Genomic DNA, 12,796 nt, shown 5'->3' on the forward strand with positions numbered 1-12,796 from the left:
CCAGAAGGTCCGCCCCCAGTGGGCCATGCGTCTGCCTGCGGCTCCCAGAGTCCTGTGTGTGCGGACCGCCACAAATAAGTGTTTAACAAGCAGCCCCAGACAGTACTTAGGGCTCATTTGATATGCAGATTTTCCCAAGCTCTAGGAGCGGGCCTCTGTAATTCAACTGAGCAACGCAAGTGTGCTAATATACGGTATGTATTTGTGTTTGACAATTATTCGTTGGGTCTGAACCCAAAGTCCACTGGTAGAAAGGCAGATTGACAAAGTAACCCAATAACCAAAGAAATATGTAAAACTTACCTCCTCAATGCCAGCAATATTATTAACTGCTAGTTTCTTCAGTGAACTTTGCAATTTCTTGTCATCAGCTGTAGCTGTTCTATGCACTACCTTCTTCTTCCTGCGAGCTGTGCCCTGACAAAATGCAATGAATATAAAGTTAATCAAATTGGATGGCAGTTGAATGTTTTAAAATCTGTAGTCCCTTTTAATATCTTATCTAATTTCAAACAGTTCATTCATGATTACTTAATGAATTAAAGCAAAGCATATTTGCAAACTGAAAATTACATTATGATTTTAGTGGAAATGATGAAGAAATGGTGCATATGTAATTCCAAAGTCAGGGTTTTAAAAATTCTTTTTAAAGCTGGTGTCAGATTTATCTGAGCCGAACAAGAAGCACGCATTATTTTTCTAATGCCATTGCAACCATATTCAATGCAATTCACAAAATTTTCCTTGCAGGACATTGCTTAAGCAGTCAAAAGGTGGATGATCACAGATCTGAAATAAACTATTTTAAGCAACAGTAATTTCAATATATTGATTGCATAATACCCCTAAGTTCTAGTAAATTGTTTATACTACATTCTATTGGTCAACCTGTTTTTTTCCTTACACAAAAAGAATACATACAAAAAGGTCAGAAATATTAAGTATACATATAATACATAATTATTTGTACAAAAGCTAATTTGTTTGTACAATTTATTACTGTAAAACTCACATTCCAAATCACCTTACATTCAAAAAGTGTTTGATCCTCAGAATTTAATACACAACTATCATTAAACTTAATACACAACTTATCATTAATCAGATGGAATTTTTGGACTAATTCAATGAAAGGGAGGGTTTTAATATAACAAAATATTTAGAGATTCAAATTAATTTCAACGGCTGGAATCAAAAGTCAAATCGAAACATAGTCCTAGTAAACAAAGTTCACAAACTTGGATGGAATAGTAGGACAAGAGTTTAGGAAAACTGAACTACCTCCTTAAGTAGAAATAATCAATCCACTTCCATGTGTAGTTTGGTCATACAGACTCTTCCACATATTATGATAGCCAGAAGAATGGTAACAAAATTTGGCAATGCACTCACATCAGGATACAATAGGGCAGATGACACAGAAACTCCGTCAGAGGTCGTCTTTGAGAAACATTTAAGAAGAAACAAATTTATACTTTGGAAGGAAATTCAAGACATTATGCAGCAACTGTTCAGGACAAAGCTGCAAAAGGTAGAGTGATTAAACTATTGAATGTTCAAGGGGTCAGAAAGGTTGTTGAGCTCACAGGAGCTTACAGGAATAGAAAAAGACACTATGAAATAGAAATCCAAAGGCAAGCATCAGAATTTTAAGACCACTGTTGCTTACCATATGCCAAAATAGATTATCAAGAAGAGTGAAACATGGAAGGAAGCTGAAGTTTTGAACAATCAAAAGTTTAAAGAGCACAGAACACAAGTCTGTTCAGGAAGTCAATGGAAGACTGAGATTCAGAAGTAACAAAGGCAATGAATTGCATCATGAAAGGGAGAGAAAATGGAAAACATATGTTTTTAACAAGTATTTATATTTGTTAAATTATATTAAAGTTCTGTATGGGCAAAGCCAAGGTAATTTGTTGGTGGGACCTACTTTTTTCCAAAATGACTTCCACAGTTGGATGGGAAAGACTTTAAAATTAGAAAAGCAATAAATATGAACCAACAAATAGTCAAATTCATGAAGCACAACAGCTCCTTCTTTATAGATGTCAAAATTAAGCTAAATACTATCAATTATCAATTGGAAAATGTGCTGTCCTGTATCATAGTACTAGAAAATGGCAGATTTGACACCTAATCCAATTCCACTTACATCTTCACCTTTTGTGCAATGGTGGGTAGAACCAATTCAACAAATACAAGGAAGAATCTATTAAAGAAATGTACTCCAAAACAAAACAATTATTTAATGGTTAATAGATAAAATATGGAAGTTTATTTTTGCAAAAGATTTCTTAGAAATATAGAAAGATTAAGAATTTCAATATGTTTGTACCCTAAATTCATTTAAAATAATATTTCATGGTAAAACCAACCATTTAGTCATCATTTCTTGATGAAACCTCTTCATCACACTCTCAAAACGGACACTACAAATTGTGAATTCCTCATCTTCAACTTACTGGAAGAAGCTTTTATAATCTATGTGGATATACAACAGGACTGTTATGCTTTTGTTTACACATGATGGGCATTACTCTGTTACTACATACAATGGTCTTAGGTAGACTGCAGATACAGTCAATGCACCATCTTATGATTAAGTCATAATTGTCAGCGCTAACAAAATGCAAATACCGTATAGGACATTAAAGCCAAACCCAATCCTACTGTAATTGGTAGTTACTTGTGTACTTGCTAGCAAGGATCACTGGATAGTAACATGCTTAAGAATCCTACGTGACTTCTTACAGCTTAGATCACTGCATGAACAAAATTTGTAACCATGAACATAGAAATATACTGCAACTTTGAGAGTAAGTCTGTGTATATTTAAGTGAATACTGGGCAGGCAGGGATGAAAAAAATTATTGGTTTATTGAAATTGTGTATGGTGAAGCCATGACATCTACAGATGTCATAGTTCTACCACGGTTGAACTACTACAATCACAGTTTATCAATACCTCTATTTCAAAGTTCAAAGTAAATTTATAATTGAAGCTCATAAATGTAGACATATACATCCCTGAGATTCGTTTTCTTGTGGGCATACTTAATAAATCTATAACAGAATAGCAACCATAATAGAATGAAATACCGAAACTTACTTGGGCATTCAACCAGTGTGCAAAAGACAATACAGAGCAAATACAAAAAAAGGAAATAAATAAAGAATATGAGAAGAGTAGTCCTTGAAAGTTTGAGTCTATAGGTTGTGGAAGCATTTTAACGATGGGGTGAGAGAAGATGAGTGAAGTTACCTCCTTTGGTGTAAGAGACTGATGGTTGAGGGGTAATAACCATTCCTGGACCCGGTGGTTGAGTCCTGAGGCTCCTGATGGCAGCAGCGAGAGCCTGTCCCAGGTGGTAGGGTCCCTGATGATGGATGCTGCTTTCCTGCGCCAACATTTCATGCAGATGTGCTCAGAGGGGAGGGCTTTACCTGTGATGGACAGGGCCATATCCACTACTTCTTGTAGTATTTTCTATTCCAATCACATTGGTGTTACCATACCCGGCTGTGATGCAACCAGTCAGTATACTTTCCACCATACATCTATGGAAATAGAAATCTGTCAAATTTTAACTATCCTGCTGAATCTTTACAAACTGCTAAGGAAGCAGAGGTGCTTCCTGGCTTTCTTCATAATTGCACTTAAGTGCGGGGCCCCAGCAGAGATCCTCTAACACCAAGGAATTTAAAGTTGCTGACCCACTCCACCTCTGATCTTCAGATGAGAACTGGCTCATGGACCTCGGGTTTCGTCTTCCTGAAGTCAATAACAGCCTTCTTGGTCTTGCTGATATTTATTAAGATGTTGTTGCTACAGCATCTCTCAGCCAAATTTTCAAGCTCCCTCCTATATGTTGATTCATCACCAGCTTTGACTTTGCATATACAACTGTGGAGTTGTCAGCAAACTTGAATATGGCATTGGAGTCATAAGTGTAAAGAGAGTAGAGCAGAGGGCCAAACACATAGCCTTGTGGTGCAACTGTGCTGATCGACCATGGAAGAGATGGTTGTTGCCAATCCGAACTGACTGGGGTCTACAAATGAGGAAATCCAGGATCCAATTGCACAAGGAGGTATTGAGGCCAAGGAATTGAAGCTTATTGATTAGTTTTAGGTGATGGTATTGAATGCTGAGCTGTAGTCGATAAAGATTATCTTGAGGTATGCATCTTTGTTTTCGAAATTTTCCAGGGTAGAGTGAAAAGCCAGTGAGATTCTATCTGCAGGGGAGCTAGGCAAATTGGAGTGGATCCAGATCGCTTTTCAGGCAGACTTGATATGCTTCATCACAGCGGATGTAAGTGCTACTGGACAATAGTCACTGAGCCACATTACCATGTTCTTTGGCACCAGTATAACTGAAGCCTGCTTGAAGCAGGTGGATTTCTCAGATTGCTAAAGTGAGAGGTTAAAGATCTCAATGAACACTTCAGCCACCCGATCAGCACAGGTCTTTAGTACTTAGCCAGGTACCCCATCTGGGCCTGATGCTTTGGGTACACCCTTCTAAAGACTGCTCATACATCAGCTTCAAGAGACTGAAATCACAGGATCATCAAGGGCTGTGGGAGTTCGTGATGCTTCCTTCATGTTTTGACGTTCAAAGCGAGCATAGAAGGCATTGGGCACATCTGGAAGCTAAGCCCTGTTGTCGCCTATGACTCTTGATTTAGTTTTACAAGAGGTGATACTATTCAAGCCCTGCCACCACTGTCAAGCATCCTTCATTGAATCAAGTTTAATCTGGAATTGCCACTTAACATGTGAAATGGCTTTTTAGAGATCATACCTGGACCTCTTGTAATTTTCTTGGTCACCAGACTTGAATACCTCTTGATCTGGCTCTTAGCAGATTAAGGATCTCATGGTTTATCCACAGTTTCTGATTGCGGAAGACTGAAAGATTTTCTGGAGACACCCTCGACTACAACTGTTTTAATAACGTCTGTGACAACTGTGGTGTATTTATTCAGATCCATAGCCAAGTCCTTGAACATGAACGACCCAGTCCACTGACTTGAAGCCATCCCATGGCCACACCTCTGCTCTTGCAACAACCTCTGTTGTCCTAAAGAGCTTTGCTCTTTAGCCCCTATTTCCACCTTTGTTAATTTTTTTACTAAAACAATTAAATAGTCAAACAAGATTTTTTTTAACCCACTAATGATATGAAGATATTGGGTAAAAAGCTAAATGTACTACAAACCCAACAGAGGTGCTTTCTTAAAACCATGATCCAAAAATGTTGGGTACATGGTTTTGAAAAAACAACAAAATTTGATTTACAAAATTTTGTCATCAGTTTACATAGGCTTATCCTAAGACTTGTATTTTTGGGTACCAAACACTTGTCTAATCAATAAACGTGAAAATACATTCAAATTCAAAAACTGGAAATGCTAATTCAGTGTTAACCATTGTTAAATTTACAGGTGACATCCACCAAAGCAGTCACCACGAGAAAACACATCATTAGGAACAGTATGCATTTGTACAACAGTAAGGAAAAGGAATAATCATTCAGGTCAACACAGAGGCAAAGCATTACATTTCCTTTCAGAGTCTACCTGATATTTCTTAAACTGATAACGAGAACATACTCCTCCAAATTAATTATAAAGTGAACACCAAGTGCTGGTCTTCTCAGCAGTACTAACCCAGAAATTAATAAAAAGCCAATGCACTTTCATATTTGATAATGCAGGCAATTTAAAAAAAAATTTAGTATGTCAAAAAAACATGAACTATTCCACTTTACATGGCACTATGATGTTAGAATTTTGCATTTATTATCCATTACTGGTTTGCAAAGTTATTTGTGCTTTAAACTGCTGTAGTCAATACGGCAAAGATGATCCTACAATGCTCTCACTGAGAGAGCTATCGTTGTAGCCAGAACTGATACAAGTCAAACAGATTTGCTCAGTGACAACTCATGTTCAATGCAAATGCCTTGAGGACCTAATCTAGCAAATTCAATCCAGCCACGAGTTACATTGCTCTATGTGAAATTCTGAAGATTAAAAAAATCAGAGGGCCCCTGTGAAAGTATATAAAATATCCCTTTGAACCAAAACAGATTTATTTCAGCGTTCCAGCCAATATTTATTTCTCAACCAATCAGATCAAAACCTTTATTTGGTCTGCGGCACTTGCGTGAACATTAACTGCTAAGTTCCACACCTGACAGAAGCAGTTAAACCAGAAGACCTTCATTGACTGAGAAGCACTTTGGAAGATGCAGATGCAGAGTCCTAAAAAGAACTTTACAAATAATAATTGCATTTCAGTCTGTCATATTTTAACAGGGCCATTTGAGTTTCTATTATTAAAATGATCCTAACGGCAATGATAACCTCAAAATCTAAACCAATGAAAAGATCAAATATATCTTCCAGTCACACACCAAACCAACTTTGACAAGGCTGAATTCTTTCATCATCACTGAATAAAACTGCTGGAAATGCCCTTTTCAGAGTATATTAAGAGTTCTCTTCACATGGTTTGCAATAGCTTAAGAAACATTTGCTGCCTTCTAAGTGAACCAGGATAGGCAAATACAAAATTATTACAATATTCAAAATATGTGAACATACAAAGGAACATATTTAATTATCCTGATTGGTAAGACAATGCAAGCATTAATGACAGTTGTCTTTAAAACTCCAGTTCAAAAGCAGAGTTCCACAGCCACTAGAAAAATGACATTTACAACAAAATGCTGCAAAAAGCCAAAATAATTTGAGAATGATATTAATCTTTCTGGTCAATGACTTTAGCACAGAACGACAAAAAGATGAATATGAAAAAGTTCATATCTCTCTCTCTGTAGATGTCAAAACAGTAAAAACTACAAACACTCCTGTAGTTCTAGGCTTTGAAATTAAGGATTAAGTGTAACATCCCTTATTAACAAAAGCAACAATCTAGTAGTAGCATTTAAAAAGTTATACCATGAAATGGTGTCACAAAAACGGAACACTAATTTTATTGATATTAAATTAGTGGCTGTCATTACATAAACAACTGTGACAAACAATGATCTCACCTTTCCTCCTATCCGGACCTGAGCCTGTAGTTTTGCTAATTTTTCCTGATTCATAGTGTATAATCTGGGAAAGGCAAAAAAAATTCAAAATCACCATATTTACATTATTTTCGCAAAATAGCAAACATTACAATGCGATCTAGGCCAGTTAATTAAAGATTAATTTCCATGTAAAACTTGCCATCTAAGTAACTTCAATACCTGCACAGAAAGGACTTCTCGTTCGATAAACGTAAATGACGACTAGATTTATTATAGCTGTACTTTACTTTTAAACTAATTTTTTTTCAGCGAACGGAGAGATAGGTATTTGAGTAGCATGACAAACGTACGGTGCACACTGAAAACTTCAGTTCCGTTCAGGCTTCACCACCAGTTCCGATATCTCAGGAAAAAGACCACATCGATCTGACACATGGTTATTACACTTTTCTTCCACTCAAGTCCTGTCGCGGCCTAACGTGCCCAGCCTTAGAAAGCAACCAGCCACAAAATGTAGCTCAAACCAGCCGAATTTAAAATCCCACCTCCAAACTAATTTTGTTCACAGCGATTTCTCGTTTCCCCGCTCTTGCACGTAATTTACTAACACGGAGATTACACCTCGATTTTATCAGGGCGACAACTGCGCGGTCAATCATAGTGACAGGAAACTTTTCTGCCCCGGTCACAAACCTTGTTGTGTTTGTCCGGACCCAAAGGAAACACGCGGTGAGCAAGATGGCGGGTATGGAAAGAGATGGAGATCGGGACGGAGTGCACGAGCCTCCAATGCGTCTCCCGGCACGTGACGCGTCCCGCGCTAATTCCGTCACGGGCACCGCACCCTGCTGCTGCGGGCGGGAGGGCGGGCGCTCGCTCGCCCGCCCGCCTATGCGCATTGGGAGGCTGGCGGAGTGTGTTGGCATTACCCGAACAAAAGGGAAGAAGGGTTGTGTGAGGCTGCACATCCAACGAGGACATTGTAATATCAATGTGCTGGCATTTTCCAATGAGCTCTTCATAATTCACTTTTCTAAAACTTGCGTACAAGTAGTTGGTGTCCGACAGCGAATGGATTTTCCCAGCGAGTGTTTGTTCGGACAGCCTCTCCCTTTTTCGCCAAGAAAGATTTATTGTAAAAGCATACGATTGAGTGGAGAATATGGGCGTAGAGTTAAATGTCGTTGCATTACTCTACGACTCAGTAACAATGTTAGGGTTGAAATCCCCCTTAGTGATTAATTAAGGCTTATTGTGGAGTCGCCTACAACTGGAAACAGCTTTTCTCCAAGAGGAAGAGTTAATGTTTCTCTTTGCAGAAATGCTACCTTACCTCCAGAGGATTTCTGGTGTTTTCCATTTACTTTTAAATTTCCAGTATCTAAGTTTGTTTTCAATAACTTTTCTAGCGTGTAAGGCCGTTCTGTAATTCTTAAAGCTGTGTATCAGCTTTTTCCACCTTTCCTCTGTTTATTAAGCCTTTTTCCATTTTTGAGCAGCCTCCTCCTCTGTCAATCATTCCATATTTATAGGAGAACATTTATAAGAAACTAACAAAAGCATTATCCTTTATTGATTAAATAGAAATAGTAAAATTATTCCTGATTGATTTTGGATTCATTTGGAGGCAACGTGAAGCTAGGTGACATTACAAAAGATAAGAGGTTTGTGTAGATTCTTCAAATACATCCTATAGATTTTAGAAAATGTTTGAGTCTGGAAAAAAAGAGAGAACTTCATTTTGGCACTGTTTGCAGGAGGTTTTGTTAGAATAATATGATGTAGAAGAGAGGTGAAATGAGGCTCATGGGTTAAGAAAGAACACTGATGCAGGCTTAAAGAAGTTAACTAATTTGTTGTACAGTTGAAAAATTTTCCATTCTCTGTCAGCTAGTAGGAAAACAATCTATCCATGAAGTTAAGTACAGTGGAAGTTTCGACCTGCAGAAGGGTCTCAGCCCAAAATGTCAACTGTGTTCCTTTCCATAGATGCTGCCTGGCCTGCTGAGTTCGTCCAGCATTTTGTGTGTGTTTCTTCGGATTTCCAGCATCTGCAAATTTTCTCTTGTTTATCCATGAAGGACCGCCCCAAATATCTCAACAAGCTAGGAAGCCAAAATTATAATCTAACCGTACATTCAATGTAATAAACAAATGCTTTGAGAGGCTGGTCAAGGAGTACATCTGCAGTACGCTACCGCCCAAGCTGGACCCCCTACAACTCGCCTACAGACACAACCGATGGACAGATGATGCAATAGCCACTGCTCTACATACCGCCCATGCACATCTGGAGAAGAAGGATGCTTATGTGAGGATGCTGTTTTTGGATTACAGTTCAGCATTCAACTCCATAATTCCATCCAGGCTCAACCGGAAACTCAGAGACTTCTCCCTTGATCCTGCCTTCTGCAGCTGGATCCTGGACTTCCTGCCAGATTGCGGGTAAGTGGTAAGAGTGGGCTCCCTCACCTCTGCCACTCTGACTCTCAACACGGGAGCCCCTCAGGGCTGTGTACTAAGTCCCCTCCTTTACTCCCTGTAAACCCATGACTGTGCCACAACCCACCGCTCTAATCTGCTATTTAAATTTGCCGATGACACTACATTGATTGCCCTTATCTCAAACAATAACAAGGTGGCCTACAGGAGAGAAGTCATCTCTCTGATACAGTAGTGTCAAGAAACAACCTCTCCCTCAATGTCACAAAAACAGAAGAGCTGGTTATGGAGACAGGTTAACCCCCTATTGACATCAATGGATCTGGGGTTGAGAGAGTGAACATCTTTAAGTTCCTCGGTATCCAATTTCTGAGCTCCTCAGGTGCTCTGTACACACCAGCTGTGCGGTGAAAAAGGCACAACAGCGCCTCTTTCACCTCAGACAATTGAGCAAGTTTGGAATGGGCCCCCAAATTCTAGGAACTTTCTACAGGGGAACAATTGAGAGCATCCTGACTGGCTGCACCTCTGCTTGGTATGGGAACTGTACTTCCCTCAATCACAGGATTCTGCAGAGAGTGGTGCGGAGAGCCCAGCACATCTGTAGTTATGAACTCCCCATGAATCAAGACATTTTCAAAGATAGGTGTGAAAAAAGGGCCTGAAGGATCATTGGGGACCTGAGTCACCCCAACCTCAATCTATTCCAGCTGATACCAACCGGGTTAACAGTACTGCAGCACAAAAGACAGGACCAAAAGGCTCTGGGACAGTTTCTTCTACCAGGCCATCAGACTGATTAATTCATGCTGACACAACTGTATTTCTGTTTTACATTCACTGGTTGTGTTTATTATAAATTACTATAATTGCACATTTAGACAGAGACATAACAAAGATTTTTACTCTCTGTGTATGTGAAGAATGTAAGAAATAATGTCAATTCAATTTCATTCAATTCAATACAGTGTGCTTGATTGTCTCTTTTTGGCTTTTGAACGGTGTCAAATATATGAACTTAAATATGTACCTTTACATTTTTAAACTGATATAATGGATTTTGTGAGTGGCAGACAAGGAATCTTTGAGATATGGAGTACATCCAGAGATATCCTCCAGTTAAACATAATTAGTAATACAGAAATTCAACACCGAATGAGAACCACTTCAAAAGTATTATTTCTTATCATAACTGACCTTCTATTTGACCTTTTGTTTGAAATTGCAACCTTTGTAGTTTAAAAGAGATGATGAAAAAAAACAAAGGTCATAGGTTTAAGGTCAGAGAGAAAAGATTCCAAAGGGATCTAAGGGGCAACTTCTACACATAGAGCACGACATTTATATGGAATGAACTGCTAGAGGAAATAGTTGAAGCAGCTACCATAACAATATTTAAAATGTGTTTGGACAGTGCATAGATAGGAAAGGTTTAGAAAGATATGGCTCAAACATAGGCAAATTAGATGAACTTAGATAGACACCTTGGTTGGCAAAGACAAATTGGGCCATGAGGACTGTTTCTATGATGCTTAATTCTATGATTCTTTAACTAACTATGATTCTAACAGAAATATTCATATTTTATGTTTTTGCCTTGGTGTGTATTTGATTAGTTTGCATCATGATAATTCCAATCCAAGACTCAAAGAAATGTGAATTAAAATGAAGAATGTACAAATTTTAGAAGACTGTTCTTTTACTCAAACTATTAATCTCTACACATTAATGAAAATTTTCATTCCGCTAGAAATGCCTTTGAAACGTGTAAGTTTTCACCTCATTCACTTTGTTGTCAGAATTTGGTGCCAAAAGGACAAGTTACATTGAGGACACAAAACTCTGGAGGAACTCAGCAAGTCGGGAAGTATCAATGGAGGGGAATAAGCAGTCGATGTTTCAGGCCAAGACCCTTCATCAGGACTAGAAAGAAAGAGGGCAGAAAGCCAGAATGAAAGGATATAGGAAGGAGGAGGGGCACAAGCAGGCTGGTGATAATGGAATATAGGAGAGGAGGTAAGGTAGGTCAGAGGTGAAGGAGGAGGGAGAAATGAGAATGATGTGAGAACCTGCAAAGTAAAATGTGTAGCAAGCAAAAGGTTGAAAAAAGTGGGATCTGATAGGAGAGGAATAAAGGAAAGGAAGTGGAGAACCAAAGTGGTCAGCAGGTGTGTGAGAGGAAAGAGAAGGGGTAATGGCGCCAGGGCAATAAGGGAAAACAATGAGTGAGGGTGTGGACTGAGGGGAGTGCATATCAGAAGTTATAAAAATCAATTTTAATGCCAACAGGTTTGGGAATTTGAGGTGTTGTTCCTCTAATCTGCGTCTAGCCACGACTTAGCAAAAGAAGTAGCTGTGGACGGACGTTGGTATGGGAATGGAAAGTGGACTTGAAATGGTTGGCCATCACGAGATTATGGCTATTATGATAAATGGTGCAGAGATGGTAGATGAAGCGATTTCTGCCAATCCGTGCCAGACTTCCCTGAAGTACAAGAAGTTGCACTGGGAGCACTGAATGGCATTGCTGGATTCACATGTGAAGTGCTGCCTCACCTGGTAGAACTAATTTTGGCCCTTAGTGGAGGTGAGCGAGGAGCTGTAAAGGTATATGTAATAGTTGGGATAATTGCAGGGTTAAGAAGTACCTGGAAGGGTACCTGTGGACAAGGATGAGCAAGCACAGTTGTCACAGAGAGAACAATTCCTGTGGGGGGGGGGGGAGAATACAAATTTGTGCCTGGTGGTGGAATCCTGTTGGAGACAGCAGATGTTACAGAGAGTGATTGATGCAGAGGCTAATGGGGTGATAGGTGAGATCAAGAGGAACACTATTCTTGTTACATGGTAGGGGGATGGTGTGAGGACAGATATGTGGGAAACTTCTCTTCGGTATTCACCACTGAGAGGGAACTTGATGACGGTGAGGACAATATGAGTGAGGTTGATGTTCTGGAGCATGTTGATATTAAGGGAGAGGAGGTGTTGGAGTTGTTAAAATACATTAGGACAGATAGGTCCCAGGGGCCTAATGGAATATTCCCCAGGCTGCTCCACGAGGCAAGGGAAGAGATTGCTGAACCTTTGGCTAGGATCTTTATGTCCTCGTTGTCCACGGGAATGGTACCAGAGGATTGGAGGGAGGCGAATGTTGTCCCCTTGTTCAAAAGAGGTAGTAGGGATAGTCCAGGTAATTATAGACCAGTGAGCCTCACGTCTGTGGTGGGAAAGCTGTTTTAAGAGATTCTTAGAGATAGGATCTATGGGCATTTGGAGAATCATGGTCTGATCAGGGACAGTCAG

At 39.3% G+C, this 12,796-nt stretch overlaps 1 protein-coding gene across 2 annotated transcripts in view; it reads right to left on the reverse strand.

The window, feature by feature from the left end:
- btf3l4 (basic transcription factor 3-like 4) overlaps nucleotides 1-7,895 on the reverse strand; it is a 43,137-nt gene extending 35,242 nt beyond the window's left edge. The window contains exons 1-3 of one of the 2 annotated variants that reach the window (XM_059984249.1): nucleotides 7,402-7,723; nucleotides 7,070-7,133; nucleotides 304-417 (exon numbers count right to left, since the gene is read on the reverse strand). In XM_059984249.1, coding sequence (XP_059840232.1) covers nucleotides 304-417; nucleotides 7,070-7,123 — 168 coding nt within the window. In that variant the 5' untranslated portion in view covers nucleotides 7,124-7,133; nucleotides 7,402-7,723. Of the gene's footprint in view, nucleotides 1-303; nucleotides 418-7,069; nucleotides 7,134-7,401; nucleotides 7,724-7,744 lie in introns of those variants that run through there. The other variant, XM_059984248.1, reaches the window with a different exon arrangement.
- Between the last annotated feature and the right edge of the window lie 4,901 nt (nucleotides 7,896-12,796).

Source organism: Hypanus sabinus, chromosome 11, assembly GCF_030144855.1.
Source record: "Hypanus sabinus isolate sHypSab1 chromosome 11, sHypSab1.hap1, whole genome shotgun sequence".
NCBI lineage: Eukaryota > Metazoa > Chordata > Chondrichthyes > Myliobatiformes > Dasyatidae > Hypanus > Hypanus sabinus.